Here is a 16,531-nt window from a genome sequence, read left to right on the forward strand (position 1 = left end):
TGTAGACCAGGCTGGTCTCGAACTCACAGAGATCTGCCTGCCTCTGCCTCCCGAGTGCTGGGATTAAAGGCGTGCGCCACCACCACCCCTGTGCATTATTTTAAAATGCCAAGACTTAACATTTTCTCGTGTTCATGTTCACTTCCTGTAGATTATGTGAAAGTGTCTTGCTGGCCTTTCTAAAGCACGTAGGGTTTTCTCTTATTAATAAAAGGATAATAATTATTGAGAAAACGTGACTATGTACCCTAGTAGAAGGAAGACCTACATCTCACAGCCTTCCTTCCTAGAGTTCTGGGGTTACAGGCAAGAGCTGCATGTCCCAGTTAGGATACTGTATTTGCAAAATGCCTAGGATGTCCTTTTAACCGTGGACTTTGTCTTTTGCTGAGTCAGAGCCTTCTAGCTTTGTGCCAGTCACATCTGGCAGAAGTCATAACAACAGCATTTAATTATGTGTGCAGATGGTGTGCACACGCATGTGCCTGTGTTTGTTTACTATTTTGTCCTCTATTTTGTTGAGGGGATTGGGAAGAGGAGTCAAGAAGGGCCTCGGTGGCTATCCCAATCTGGCGTTTTCTCCTGCTGCCTATAGGGGGAGCTCTACTAACAGTCCATTCTACCTAGTCTGGGCTTTCCTTCAGACCAGGTCTTAATTGCTGGAGGCCCCAAACTTGAAATCAGCTGTGAATCTCACTTTCCAGTCCAGAATTTATTCTCTCTGTGTGTCTTTCTGTCTCTTTATCTCTCTGTCTCTCTCTCCCCCCTCCCTCCTGCTTTCCCTTACCCTCTCCCCTACTACCCACCTTTCTAACTTAAAAACAAAGCAAAACAAATCAAAACCAGGATTTCATTCTGCAGCCAGAGTTGACCTCAAAGGCACCATGTAGCTCAGGCTGGCCTTGAACTCAGCAAATCCAAGTGCTGGGGTTCCAGGCATGTGTCACCACCCCTAACTTGAGAAGATGTCTGAAGCCCTTCCTATCCCCCTTCTCAGCTGGCTGGCCCTCCAGGCACCGCAGGAGTGATACCTAAGAGCCTACCACTCAGCGTTTCTCTCTTTTAAATTGAGAAGGGAAAGGAAGCCCAATTTAGGTACAATCTTGCTGTATTAATCTTCACGCCAATGTTGCAGTAAAACTGCCATTTATTTACTTATTTGATGAAGGACGGAGTTCACCAAGACAACAATCCCTATAGTCTGAGAAGTGGCACGCCCCATGTCCCATACTGTTTTGTGCCCCCTACCCCCAAGCTCCCTTTAGAATGGGAACAATTCCTGCTAGCCTTCTGGTGTTTCCCAGACCTTGGGTAGGTATGCTCACTAGGACCCTTAGGAGAAATTCACTGGGGGAGGGAGGATGGCTTCCCTTTTCTCCATATGCTCCTGGGAACCATTAGTTTCCAGTTCCTGGCCTTTAAAACATATTTATTTGTGTGGAGAGGGGGAGGGTTGCCAGATTGGCTCTCTCCTTCTACCATGTGGGTCTCAGGACTTGAACTTAGGTCATCAGGCTTGGCAGCAGGTACCTTTACCTGCTGAGCAGTTCCTAAGGCCTCAGTCCCTGGCTTCGTCCACTTCCCCAGCTGCTGTCCTGGTCCTGTAATGTCAGTGACATATTAGACTATGGGAGAAATGAGCTGCTCTAGTTGAAATTACATCTAAAGCTGGGTCTGGTGGCTCACACCTGCATCACATGTAGAGGCAAGGAGACCGAGAATTCAAGGAAGGCCTGGGAAGATGGCCCATGGGTAAAAGTGCTTGCCTCCCAAGCCGAGTGACCCAAGTTCAATCTCCAGGACCACATAAAGAGATGGATGCAGTGCAGATATCTGCCAATCCCACCACTCCTGTGGCAAGACAGGAGGTGAAGACAGGAAGCACCAGTTAGCCTGGACCACTCAGAGAAGCAGACCCTGCCTCGAGGGACCCTACCTCAACAAGGGACATGTCTCTGTGTGTGTGTGTGTGTGTGTGTGTGTGTGTGTGTGTGTGTGAGAGAGAGAGAGAAAGAGAGAGAGAGAGAGAGAGAGATTCCTGAAACTTGCTGTCTGACCTCCACAGATATGCCTGCATTCACCCTCATTGGTACGCACACACACTTAAAAAAACAAAAGAAATCAAGGCATAACTGCTACATAGGGGGTTTGAAAGTAGCCTAAACTATATGTGTGCCTTATGAAAAATATTGTACCTCATTTATCTGCACATGGAGACCTGTTTTCATTTCAAAGGCTTCATCAAATTTTGCTTTATATCTGTATTTAAGTGTTTAGAAACAATCTTACACTGACTACCCGAGTCTTACACTGCATATCTAAGTGGGCTTGTGTTGTAGCTCAGTGATAGGATATTTGCCCAGAACAAAGGAAGCTCCGGATTTGATCCCCTGTACTACAAAAAACAAACAAAACAGAAATCAACAAAGAAAAATAATAGAAATCCATGGTGAATTTGAGGGGGAATTTTTTTCTGGATAATAGTTGTGGACATATATTGCCCTTACTGTATACTAATCTCCATTAAACATGAATTGTATATTTCCCCATCCAATGCCCATGGTGGTCTAATAAGGTGGAAACTCTCCTTGTCTCTGAATCACAGAGAAGCAGAAACATGTTTTGATAACTTGCACATGGTCTCTCACTGAGCCTATAACTCACTGATTTAACTAGACTAGCTGACCAATGAACTTCCGGGATCTGCCTGCCTCTGCCTCCCCCGCACTGGGGTTACAGATGTGTGTCACTGTGCCTGGCTTTTATAGGATGGTGAGGATGAAAACTCGGGTCCTCATGCTTGTGATTGAGTGACTAACCATCTCCCAGCGTTTCAGATTGTTCTCTGGACACAGAACTATAGCTTAGCTTTCTCTTAAAGTCATAGCTTGAGGAGAAACATGCAATCCTGTTTTCATGGCTACAACGTAACGCAAACTTCATAAAAACTCCAAAAAAGATTTTCGCATAACCATTACATTGTACTAAGTGAAGATTTCCTTTCCTTTTTATTGCATTAATAAATAAAGTCATTCTAAACTTTAAATGTACAAAATACACAAGAAATTTGATATTAGTGTTGGTTAGTAATGGAAGCTACTTCTTTCTCTGGTGCTTTTGTATGGCTTGGTTTTCTGGTATCTGCTTAGCCCTTTTAGGAAGGATTTTTCCCCCCCTGGTATCCTTGGCAGTCCTCTTTCTGCTTTCTTTTTTTTTGGTTTTTTTGAGACAGGGTTTCTCTGTGGCTTTGGAGCCTGTCCTGGAACTAGCTCTGTAGACCAGGCTGGTCTCGAACTCACAGAGATCCACCTGCCTCTGCCTCCCGAGTGCTGGGATTAAAGGCGTGCGCCACCACCGCCTGGCTCTGCTTTCTTTTTTGTTGTTTTAAGATTTTTACTGCATTTATTTACTTGTGTTTGTGAGTGGGGAATAGATTCTCACTTGGGGATTGAACTCAGGTCATCAGGCTTGGCAGCAAATGCCTTCACACACTGCCATCTTGACAGCCCTTTGCTTTTCAGAAAGGGTCTCAGTGTAGTCCAGGTTAACCTCAAATTTCTATAAATCCCCGTTCTGCCTTTAGAGTGCTGGGATTACAGTGTGAGCAACCACACCGGATTTTCTGTTGTTGACGGGCTACTCTTGGGTGTTCTACAGTTTACTCAAGTCCTACTTTGCCATCCCTGCCACCTCACCTGAATACTTTAGGAGGCTCAGAGTGAGAGGCAGAGTGGTCTGGGGGACATGTTAGTGTGGATGGTTAGTACAAGAGGACACTGAGGAGGGCATATTCATTGAAGGGACAACTGGCTTCCACTTCACCTGACTGTAATATCACGGAGGAATGTTGGTTCAGGAAGTCAGTTCTTTGAAGGTTTTAGTTTGTTTTGTGTAGAGAACTAAAATTCTAGATTTATATGTGAATTCACTCACTTAAAAACGTTAATCTGGCTAGGTACCCTGGCTCATACCTACAGTTTGAACACTGGGAGGTACAAGCAGGAGAATCTGGAATTTAAGGTCATTCCTGGCGACATAATAAGGTCAGAGCTATTCTGGCATACATGAAATCCCATGGACAAAGCTAAAAGTAAACAAAGTGGTGTAAGTTTATAAACACCCTGCTAGCCAAATTAAACAAAACAAAACAAGAAAATGACTTTTAGCCTGTGGCTTAAAAGTAGTTAGAAGCAGTGAAGCCCCGTGTCCCTAGGTGTAGGAGAACTACAGAATTCATTTCCCGGGGTTTGAATGGGGACGAGTTAAGATTACAAACTGCCTGGCAGCCAGCCGACTTCAATTATCCTGCCTTTTGTTCATTCATCTCTTCCCCTTGCTTAGCCCGAGAATGAACGCTGTCTCCTCCAGTCCTTTGGGAGCACTCCCTGCCTCTAGCACATACAATGCATCGTCTGCGAGTTAAGATCAGCGTCATTTATGTCCATGAATGACCCGAATTGCTTCCCTTGCTCTGCCTGTTGCTGATTGGCTGCTTCGTGATGAGTATATTCTGAGCCCAGCATTGTCCAGACCCTTGTCTCTTCACCCTAATCTGCTTCCTGCCTCCACCTCCCAGGTGCAGTCAGTATCTCTGGGCTGCAGGAATCCTTCCTTGCAACACATCTCAGGTAAGTCCTGTTGGAAGAGCCGGAGTAGAAGGCCAGGAGTGGCTGGGGTTGTGCAACACAGAGAAGTGTCAGTATCTGTTGCCAAATACAAAAAGAGAAGCCGGTTCTAGGTGATCACCATAAAAGCTTTCCCAGCATGCACTTGGGGCTTGGGAGGATGAGGAAACTCTGTTAAGTGTGAGCAGAGGATGCCCAAGATGCTGCCCATGGAGGAGGAGGCAGTCTAATGGAGTGGCCATCAACCAGCACAGGCAAGTATCTTGTTTAGAAAAAACTTGAAGGCGAGTTTGGGTTGCCGTGCCAGTTGCGTGTGGAGGGGAAATCTGGTGGCTGGGATGGTAAAGAGGCTTTGTTGATCAAAGCAGATTGCTTTCTCTCCCCTCTCAGGCGTCTGTTTGCTGTTCTGGAAAAGCTAAACAGTGGTTGATCTGTTGATTTTATTGGAAAACAGTACTATTTTGAAACGAGGCCTGGTTTCCTGTGTCGGTAACCTGTGTAAAGGGAACACACCGAGTCTGTGCCTGCAGCTTGGAGTCACAGTTTGGCTACAGCCTGGCTTGTCCCCACATTAGCAGAGCAGCTGGGGAGGATGACAACATGTCTGCTGGCAAGCTGTGGTCAGGCCTGCTGCTCCTGCTGTCTTGTTTCTGCTCTAGAATCTCATCCTGTGGCCTCTCAACACACGTAGAAATAGGTAAGTACTGGGCCTTATTTGTCTATCTGTCTTTCTGTTTTAGAGACAGGATCTCCTGATGTAGCTCTGACTGACTTGGAGCTCACTACGTAGAACATGCTAGTCTCAAAGTTGAGGTGTTTGTCCCACCTCTCTTGAGTGCTGGGCTTATGGGTGCTCTACACCATTCCTGTCCCTTTGGGCTAGTTTTTCAAGATTATTAGTTTTAATTTTTTGTGTGTAGGTGTGTGCACGTGAGTGTAAGTGACTGGGGGTCAGAGGCATCAGATCCCTTTGGAGCTGGAGTTATAGGCAGTTATGAGCTACCCAACATGGGTGCTGGTGACTAAATTATGTCCCCATCAGGAACATTATTAACACCTGAGTTATCTCTCTATCCCTCTTTGTGTGTTAAAAGAACAAGAATCTATCAGTAAGCTTAAGAAAAAGATTGGAAATCTATTTCTCATATTGACGCAACTCTCCCTGCTGTGGGAAGTGGCCTGGACAGTGGAGAAGGCAGAGAAGACAGAGACAAGATTGGAAGTGTTCAGGGCTGGGAAACAGCAGGTGGGTTTGATGGAGGGATAGGGAGGAGAGAGAGCTGAGGCCCTTTATGTTTGGCCCCTGGGTGTTCCTGGCAGGGGACAGTAAGGAACTGAGGAAAGTCTTAGGAGAGAAGGAAGGTGGACGCCTATGACAGGAGCGTGAGATTATTTTCGTTGCGTTTATACAGGCTTTTCCAGGCAGATGTGAAGAGTCATGTGTGGCCATGGGAATGGATCTCTGAGTCAATTGACTGTTTATGGCTCTTATGTGTATGACACATCATTTGAGCTTTAAGGTCACCCTAATTTCCATCACTGACCTAAATTATTTCCTATGGGTTAAGTGCTACCCATTGGCCTTAAGGGGCTTGGCTTCGGGGGAGTTACGGCAACTGGTGAAGCTGAGTGGTGGCTAATATTACAGGAGACCAGCTTAGCATTGGGAGCTCTGCAGAAGAGAGCCACGCGCTAAAGTGTGCCTGGCCTTGGGGACAGAGGTGGTTATCTGGCATCTACTAGTTATCTAATTCTGGCTAGTTATTGCCACCTAGACAGTTCTGGGAAGAGGGAATTTCAACTGAGGGATTGCCTCCATCAGATTAGACTGTCGATAAGTCTGTGGGACATTTTCCTGATTCCTGATTGATGGGGGAGGTTCAGTTCACTGTGGGCAGATGTCTGGGCATATAAACAAAGCAAGCCAAACAAGCTAGAAGCCAGCAAGCCAGTAAGCACTGTTCCTCCATGGCCTCTGCTTCAGTTCCTGTCTGCAGGCTCCTGATTTGTGTTTCTGCCCTGATTTCCCCGTGATTGGGGTGTGCAAGCCAATAAAATCTTTCCTCCTCAAGTCACTTTTGGCCATGGTGTTTATTTCAGCAATAGAATCAGACCAGGATAGACTGGATTTGAATAAGTGAAAACAGGAGGGCTTTTTTTTTTTTTTCAGACTTCCCTTTTTCTAGCTTTGCTAAGGTATAATTGACCAAAAATAAACTGTATATATTTAAGGTATGAGATCTGATATGTTGATAAGCTAATTGAAATACTCATCACATTACTTAGCTACCATCCTAAGCATGTGTTCGGGTCTCTCCTGACAAACGGATCTCGATCTTATGAAATGTATTTGTGAAATTTTTTAACATGTGGAAAGTGTAAGGTAATTCATAATATGAGCAAAGTAGGAATGCATTCTACAGCAATTTTAAGACTAATTTAAGGTAGGTTTAATGTTCTGGGCTTTCTTCTATTTCAATAAAGATGATATTATTTCATACTTATGCCACCTCTATCAGTTACAAAGAGTGACAAGGTTACAGATATGACAGGAAAATTTACCAGTGCAAAGTAGATGTAGACTCTGAGCCGTGGCAGGCAGGACCCTCAGATTGCAGTTCCCAGTGTAAAGAGACACAGAGGGCTGTGTTTGCAGATGAGGAAATGGAAATACCGTTTCAGGCTCACTTGTGTCTTGACAACGAGCCTGATCTTCTTTCTATCAAACATCACTACTGAAAGGGAGTCGGGAAGCAACGGGAAAGGACACCGATCTCAGCTATTAGACAGTCCTGCTGTAAACTGGATGTGTGGTTCTGAGCAGCCCGTGGCAGTGGAGTGTCCCACAAGGCTGGGAGGGGGCAAACTCCTGAATTCTGAAGGCTCTTCCAACTCTAAAGTGACAGGCACTCTAAGGGAGCATAGGTAAATGAAAATGACTATTTAAATCCTGGAGTAAAACAAACAAACAACAACAACAAAAAAACCTTGGAGTTTCTGTGTTGGTGCCTAATGGACACGTAAGTCCTAATGGGTATTTGAACATATCCAGTCAGGTGGTGGTTTATACTTGTAGTTCCAGCAATGGAGAGGCATAGGCAGGAGGATCATTGTGAGTTCCAGGCCAGCTTAGGTTACAAGGTGAAGCCCTTTTTCAAAAAAAAAGATCGATGTCCACAGACATACAAGAAATAGAACCTGCACAAATTCTAAGGTTTTTCATATAAAAGGCAATTGAAATTTCACCTTATATTTACCAACAACTTAGATGATATAGCTAGTTCGTTTTTTTTTATTTTTTTCATTTTTATGTGAGGCCTGAGTAGAAGATTGGCATTTATGTCAATCTGTTATTAGAATTATCCTTGTTCAGTGGTTTGTGTTGGGAAACACTGGAATCTTACATCCATATTATTTGTATGTTTTATGACTTGACTGTTAGGGTATCAATGAATACAGTAGAGGGGTGGTTTTGTTTTTTAATTTGGTATGTGAATTAAAAAAAAATAAATGTGATTCAGGGCTGGAGCGATGGCTCAGCAATTAAGAAAACTGATTGCCTTTTCAGAGGACCTGGGTTTGCTTTGTAGCGCCCATATGAGCTCTAATTACTGTCTACACTCTAGGGATCCATCACCCTCGTCTGGCCTATGAAGGCACCAGATGCATGTGGTGCATAGACATGTATGTAGGCAGAACCTCATACACATAAAAAATAAATCTTTTAAAAAGTGAATGTAATTCACAGTAGAAATTAGGTGTTGCCATTGCCATTGCATGTGTTCCCAGGAATGTCAGCCCTTCCACTGATGCTAAGATTCAGTTTGAATCTCTTTATGTGTGTGTGTGGGGGGGGGAGTGGGTGGGTAGTAGACTAGGCAGTTTTCTGTGGTAACCTTGTCCTTTCAAAGTATTTCAATCGTGAAATACACTCGGGGGTCAGGCATGCTTTGAGCTTTTCTTGTATTTTGTGTTTATATTTATTTTCTCAGTTCTGAGGCAAATACCATGAGAGTTTCTGTTTTCCCAGCTCCTCCCAAATGGCTGCTACTGTCCTCACTCAGCATGTGCTTTCTGTGGTTCCCTCAACCAACCTGTAAGGTAGCATTTTGTTTTCATTTCACATAGAGGGAACTGAGGCCTGCAATGTTGGGTAACTTGTCCAAGGTCATAGTTAATTAAGCAGAAATTTTAAATTTCCACATAAATTTGATTTGTATTCTGATGACATAAATATTTTTGGAACAATTATACCTTAGCCAGGCATGGGGAAGGATGCTTTTAATCCTAGCACTTGGAAGGAGGCAGGTGGATCTCTGAGAGCTCAAGGCCAGTGTGGTCTACAGAGTTCCATGCCTGTCAGGGCTGCACCGAGAGGCCCTGTCTCAAACAGACAGACAGACAGACAGACAGACAAACAAAACAGTTATGTGTAAAGAAAACCTCAAGGGAATACAAACTTACTTTTTGTTTCCAGTTCTCTCTATAGTTTGCAACTCTGAAATTCTGTTTCCCTCAAAACTGATCTCTACGGAGCTAGAGAGGTGGTTTGTCAGGTGAAAGTGCTTCTTGCTCTTGCACATGACCCAAGCTCACTTCTAAGCCTCCATGCTGGGGGGCTCACAACTGTGTATAACTCCAGCTCCAGGGGATCCTATGCCCTCTTCTAGCTTCCATGGGTAACTTCACTCATGTGTGTATAACCATACCACACACACACACATAATTTAAAAGAAATCTTTTAAAAATGATCTCTGGTAAGTACAGTTTTTTTTTGTTTTTGTTTTTTGTTTTGTTTTTGTTTTTTTTTGAGACAGGGTTTCTCTGTAGCTTTGGAGCCTGTCCTGGCACTAGCTCTTGTAGACCAGGCTGGCCTCGAACTCACAGAGATCTGCCTGCCTCTGCCTCCCGAGTGCTGGGATTAAAGGCGTGCGCCACCACCGCCCGGCTCTGGTAAGTACAGTTGAATTTAGCTTGTATGATATTCATTTCTTTCAGGACACAGGGCTCTGGAGTTTCTTCAGCTTCAAAATGGACACATTAACTACAAAGAGGTAGGGAGCTGGATTTCTGTTGACTGTACATACGTTTCCCTCTGTGGGTGTCAAACAAAAGTCTAAACATCTTTAATCCTAAGAGTTGTCCTTATGTCTTTATAAAGCTAATGTTGTGGTTAAAAGGTACACATCTCGGGGCTGGAGAGATGGCTCAGCGGTTAAGAGCATTGCCTGCTCTTCCAAAGGTCCTGAGTTCAATTCCCAGCAACCACATGGCGCCCTCCTCTGGCATGTGGGCATACATGGAGGCAGAATGTTGTATACATAATAAATAAAGAAAAAAAAAGTTAAAAAGAAAAAGGTACACATCTCCTCCAGTGCCACTCAGTCACTATGTATGTATACAAATAAATATGTCTATCAATTTTAAACATTTTAATATACTACATATATTAATATTTAAAATTTAAATATGTAGGTAATATAATTTATAATTTAAAAACATGTTTCTTTGCTTTTTGTGATAGTTGGTATAGAATCTAGGGTCTTGTGCATGCTAGGCAATAACTTTACTAGTGAGCTACATGCCTGGTCCTTGAAATATTTTTTATATAATTGTTTTCTTATAAAGAGAGGTCACACTTGAGAGAAACCACTCATTCATTTTCTACTTTTCATCACTATATGTTGTCCACATCTTTATCATCAGGAGGAGCAGAATCTCTCTCTCTCTCTCTCTCTCTCTCTCTCTCTCTCTCTCTCTCTGGTGTGTGTGTGTGTGCGTGTGTGTGTGTGTGTGTGTGTCTAGAATATATTGCTGGAAATTGAACCCAGGGCCATGCATGTTCTAGATAAGAGTTGTGGCCTCAGCTTGAACTCAGAAGCCAGAGATCTTTATGAAGAAGCGTGTTATTTCTGTGTCTCCTTTCACCTATAGGACTGTATGATGGGTCACCTGTGCCCATCATATATAGTCAGTTTAACCCATTGTGTCCCTATGCACTACTTCTAGTTGAATAATAATAATAATGATAATACATAACGTTCTACGGCAAAGATGGGTCTTAAAGACCGACACTGGTAACAGTGGTTGGCAGTCTCTTGTGTCATCAGAACTAACTCAGACCACTGGTCTGAGGAGATGGCTCAACAGGTAAAGGTGCTTGCTGCTGAGCCTGCCAGCCTGAGTCTGATCCTAGAACCCAGACAGTGGAAGGAAAAACCTACTTCTGAACGTTGTTCTCTGACCTCTACATATGGCCAATGGCACACATGCACACATAACTAAATGTAAAAAGAAAGGCAGGTGGATAGCCAGGCATTGTTAATCCCACGAATTGAGAATAAGACTACTACCACAGTTGAAAGCCAAATTTGGAGCAAACTTTAATTAAATACTGGTCAGGTCCATCTCTGAATTCCTGGGTGGGGGGCAGAATGGTCCCGAATCAAGTTTTGTAGCAGCTTAAGTATTTCCCTTCAGGTCCAATCAGGGACAAGCATAAATCCTGCTGTACCTCCAGCCTACATCCAATCAGGGACAAGTGTCCATCCTGACTTATTTCCTTCCTGTGAACGTCCTGCCTATATATGATCAAGCACATCCGGTGCAGATGGGTCTAACAGACTTGTTTTGGGGAGTGAGAAACATGTGGGTCATTATCTCCCCTAAATAGTAGCTTCCAGTGTGTCAGGGACTATCTGCCCTTGGGTAAGGGGCTTGCAGATCAGAGGCATCTTTTTGTTTCGTGGATCTCCAAGGCATATTAATTAAAACTTAAAATGTAATTTTGGCTCTCACAGCTTGCGGCAAGTTCAAACACCAGCTTGAATTCAGAAGAACTCAGAATGCATCCTCCCCATTGAGCTGGGGCTGCACCACTTCCTAGTTCCATAATGAGATCCTTAAATAAGTTTTGTTTATTCTGTTGATTTATCTATCTTGTGTGTGTTTTGAGAGGAGGTGCATGCTATCTCTCTGGCTCAGGATAAGCTATTGTTATGAGTCCTTCAGGCTTCCTTGAGCCCAGCTGTCCTCTGGAATTCTATGGAGGTGTCATCGCGCGGGTGGAAGCTGGACAGCATCATCAAGGAGTCTGATTTAACATTCCCTGCTCGGGTGGAAAAGGCCAGCAATCGATGCGCAGGTTGCTCAACTGTACTTCCTTATCAGACAGGATAAGGCGAGCATTTCTTTAGGGCCAGACTCAGGCCGAAATGTCACCACCTTTAAGTTAGAATTTCTGGGAGCTGCTGGGGGCAGGGAAATTTTTTACATTCCACTTTCTGTGGAAGGCACGTGACAGGAGGCATGTGCAAAAACCACATTCATGGATGTGTACTTCATAGTGCACAAAACCAGCCTTAGTCCTTCTTCTGTTTTACTGGAAACATTTGATAAGTATTCAGATTTGATAGAGGTTTTGCTTTTATGGTTTACTTTTTATTCTTTTCTCCCTTGCCAGTTTGGTAGATAAACAAAGTTGGGCTGGGCAGGGTAGTGAACACCTGCCATTCCCGGAAGTGGGAAGTTGAGGTAGAAGGGTCAGTTCAAGATCTCCCTTGACTGCATAGCTTCAAAGCAAGCCTAGGTTGTGAGTGACCCTGTCTCACAAAAGGGTACTTCACTCTAGGTTAAACTAGGCCTTTTAGATATTAACTTATTAATAAGGTTCAATGTATTTCATGAGAGTCAAAACTTTTCTATGACCTCATCTGTAATAGCCTATGCCTGATAATGGTTTATTGTAATGGTTACCTTTCCCTTGATGTGTCAGAAAGCTCCTAAACATCAAGCTCCTAAAACAGAGCTGCTAAGATTATTTTATGCTTTTTGAAAATGTATGTTATATGTGTATGTATGTGTATGTGCATGCATGCCTACATGCGCTCGTCTCTGTGTGTGTGTGTGTGTGTGTGTGTGTATGCCACATGTGAACATGTGCCTGTGGAGGCCATAAGAGGGTGTCAGATCTCTTGGAGCTGGAGTTACAGGCAACTGTGATCTTCCTGATGGAGTACTGGAAATTGAACTCTGGTCTTTGGAACAGCAGCCAGAGCCTTTAACCACTCAACTGTCTCTAAAACTTGTTACCTATGATTTTTAAGTGGCAGAAGTCCAGTCATCTAGTTGGTGAGATGTCTCAGTGGGTAGAGGTACTCTGTACCAAGGCTAATGACCGGGGGTTTGAGCCCTAGAACCCATGGGGATGGAGGGAACTTGCTCCTGGAAGCTGCCCTCTGACCTCCCCATGTGTGCTGTAGCACACATCCATACACACACACACACACACACACACACACACACACACACACACACTAAATAAATAAATTTTTAAAAAAGAAAAACAAAACAATTATACCTCCAAACTTAACTGTGGATTGTGTCCTTCACTGCCCCTTTGCAGAAACCCCTTGATCCAGCTTAGCCAGAAAGGGATTAAAGACCAGGAACAAAGGAACTGGCTGTGTAGCTCTGGCTGTCCTGGATCTCACTCTGTAGACCAGGCTGGTCTCAAACTTACAGAGATCCACCTGCCTCTACCTCCCAAGTGTTAGGGTTAAAAGTGGGTATCATCAACCACTTGGCGGGTGTGTATGTGTTTGTGTGTGTGTATCTGTATTTTTCTTATTTCACTGTAGATCATTGAAAGTCTTGTCCTAAACCAATTTTGGAACAGCTGAATAGTCTTAGGGAAGGCCAGGTATGGTGTTTGGTACAGGCTGTAACCCCAGAACTCTGGAGGTGAAGGCAAGAGGCTTAGGAGATCGAGGTCACCTTTGGCTGCAGGTAGCAAGTTCCTGCTAGCTGGGCTACATTTTTTCAGAAAACCAAAACACTTAAAGAAATAAAAATTTAAAATAGTTTTAGGGGAATTTTACTCCATTAGAGAAACGAAAGTAGAAAACAAAAGATGGTAAAATTTAAACCGGCAGCTTTTGCTACTTTCTAAACTGTTATGCAGGAAAGGCCCTGAGGTTATATATGATATGCACTGCATTCTGGTGAAATATACATGTTTTTTTTTTAACATTTTAATCACTCCTGTCCACCTTTTTTCTTCATTCTGCCCGTATCCAGTGTAGTTCTAGTCTCTCATAGCTAGAAAGGCACCGGGCTGACTTCTCCCAGTCTGCCAGTTCCTCCCTCTAATTTCTGCGTTCTCTTGTTCCTCAGTTGCTTTTAGAACACCAGGATGCATACCAGGCTGGGACGGTGTTTCCTGATGCCTTTTACCCTAGCATCTGCAAACGAGGTAAGGGAGGGTTTTCAGAGGAATGATGCCACATTTACTGGTTAACAGGATTGACTTTAAAATATGTATATTCGGGGCTGGAGAGATGGCTCAGAGGTTAAGAGCATTGCCTGCTCTTCCAAAGGTCCTGAGTTCAATTCCCAGCAACCACATGGTGGCTCACAACCATCTGTAATGAGGTCTGGTGCCCTCTTCTGGCCTGTACCAAAGAAAGAAGACAGAATATTGTATATATAATAAATTAAATAAATAAATAAATATTTAAAAAAATATGACTATTCATGGGCTGGGGAGACAACTCAGTGGTTAAAAGCGTCCTTTGCTCTTGCAGAAGATGGGGTTTTGGTTCTCAGCACCCATGTTAGGTGGCTCATAACTACCTGTAACTTGGGCTCTAAGGGATCTGACACCTTTTTCTGGCCTCGACAGGTACCTGCACCCACGTGCATATCAGATACAGACAAACGCATGTACATAAATGAAAATGAAATACAACTTTATATATAAACACACATTTGTGAAATGATTGTTCATCAGTGACATCTCGGCTTCATGCCTGGTCTAGATGTCTCTGCTTGCTTTGGTGCTCAGTGGCAGTCCCTCTGTGTCTGTCAGCGTGCAGCTTTCCAAAGGTTACCTACAGCCTCACTTCTGTGTCTGCTCTACAGTAACCCTCTCTCTGGGCTGTTCTTGGTATTAGCGAGATCACTGGCCAGTGCTGTGAGGATCTAAGCTTGCTGAGTACATTGAGGGGAATTTGAGGCTTGGACAGTGTAAGGACTCACCATAGACAGTGCAGGGGCGTGGTTACTGCTTCCTGGTGGGAGATCTTCCTGGAGAGGGCCACTTGACCGGAGTGGAATTTGTAGCTAAGGGTCATAGCCAGCCCACTTCGACCCTACAGCAGAGGAACTGAGAATGTAAATAACCAGACTTTCCATCTCCTCCTTTTCTCTCATCTCCTAATTCATTCTGTCCATTGCCAATCCCAACCCAACCAAACCAAACCAAGCCAGGGCACAAAGAAACTGGCTGAAACAGGTACTGTTGGAGTTACCCTGCCCGGTGGAAGTTGGTAGAGATCTGAAGGGTTGATCTTCCACTTCATTGGGTCATCAGATCACCATGGAAACCATTTCTGGTGCCTCAGGATTATCTATTGTTTTAAATCCCATTTCTCAACAATCTAGGGGTGGCATTTAGTCGGGAGCCTAGCACAAAAGTGTTTGAGCCCACGGATCTCCACAGAAACCAGAAATGTTAAGCATACAGGATTGTCTTTTCAATTGAAAAGATGAAAAACCTGTTCTTCCATCCAGAAAGCTGAGACTTGGAAATGATTAACAGCCCAGTGATTTGTGTTATCTGTTGGGCCAGGCCATATTAAGTTCTTATAACCAAAACTGGAATTGGCTAGTTATCTAAATGACCCTGATAGCCAGAGGCTCTCCCAAGCTTCCACAATCAGGACCAGAGGTAGCTAATAGCCCAAATGACCTCTACACAATTTGTATGATGGAGTCCAGGTCAGACCCTTAGGCCCTTAAGCTAGTATAGCTAGCTAGCTATAGAACCCATCTTCGTGGAGGAAACAACATGTACTCTGAGTTGAGTTTCAATATAATTATGCTTCCTTGTGCAAGAGGGATAGTGTTACACCAGAACACTTTTTTCCCCCAAATTGTGATGGGCTTAAATACATAGGGAATAAATTAGCTGTTATTAGACTCCCCAAAGTCTGGTCCAGGTTGATTAATTCAGTCTGCATGGGGTTTTCACTCTTATCTCATTGTGGTGTTCGTTTTCTTGTAAGACACCTGTAAGGACCGCCCTCAATTTAACATCGTGAAATGCTAAGGTGCTACTGTCTCTGTACTCAGGAATCCAGACCGCTAAGCTTGGCATTTCTTGTATTTATAAATACTTCTTTCTGTTTTCCCCTGTCTTAGTTAGGATTTTTATTGTTGTAAAGAGACACTATGATCACAGCAACCCTTATAAATGAAAGCATTTAATTGCTCGCTTACAGTTTCAGAGGTTCAGTCCATTACCATGACTGGGAGCATGGCGGAGTGCAGGCAGGTGTAACTGAGAGTCTTACGACTTGTAGGCAACAGGAAGTCAACTGAGACACTGGGCGGTATCCTGAGCATAGGAAACCACAAAGGCGCCCCAACAGTGACATTCTTCCTCTGACAAGGTCATACCCATGTCAGCAAAGCCACACCTCCTAATAGTGCCACTCCCTGTTAGAAAATGGGGACCAATTACATTCAGACTTTCACATCCTCTCAGTCTGTCATTCTGCAATTCCATCGTTTTTGCCTGTGGGTCGTAGCTCTTATTTTTAACCTACTGTTTCTCACTTGGCATTTCTTAAGTAGCGTTCAGGGAGTGCCATTGTCCCTTGATTTTCTGACAGTCCCTTGAAAGATTACACATGAGAAAGAGAAAAGGATATTTTGATCACTAAATTTAAGAAGCAGTATTCAATGCGTACTGGCCTACACAAACATGGTTCTGAAAAGTGTGGACAAGGCCAGCAAACCTATCGTCTATCTATCTATCTATCTATCTATCTATCTATCTATCTATCTATCTATCTATCTATCATCTATCTATCAATCATCTATCTATCTATCTATCTATCTAT

General features: G+C 43.7%; 1 protein-coding gene across 5 annotated transcripts in view; it reads left to right on the forward strand.

Annotated features, from left to right (window-relative positions):
- Gpld1 (glycosylphosphatidylinositol specific phospholipase D1) overlaps nt 1-16,531 on the forward strand; it is a 55,282-nt gene that overhangs the window by 1,357 nt on the left and 37,394 nt on the right. For 3 of the 5 annotated variants that reach the window (XM_005354982.2, XM_026783033.1, XM_026783031.1), the window contains exons 2-5: nt 4,342-4,628; nt 5,016-5,322; nt 9,624-9,679; nt 13,800-13,878. In XM_005354982.2, coding sequence (XP_005355039.1) covers nt 5,226-5,322; nt 9,624-9,679; nt 13,800-13,878 — 232 coding nt within the window. In that variant the 5' untranslated portion in view covers nt 4,342-4,628; nt 5,016-5,225. Of the gene's footprint in view, nt 1-4,341; nt 4,629-5,015; nt 5,323-9,621; nt 9,680-13,799; nt 13,879-16,531 lie in introns of those variants that run through there. The other 2 variants (XM_026783032.1, XM_026783034.1) reach the window with 2 other exon arrangements.

Source organism: Microtus ochrogaster, chromosome 16 (assembly GCF_000317375.1).
Source record: "Microtus ochrogaster isolate Prairie Vole_2 chromosome 16, MicOch1.0, whole genome shotgun sequence".
NCBI classification, from domain to species: Eukaryota; Metazoa; Chordata; class Mammalia; order Rodentia; family Cricetidae; genus Microtus; species Microtus ochrogaster.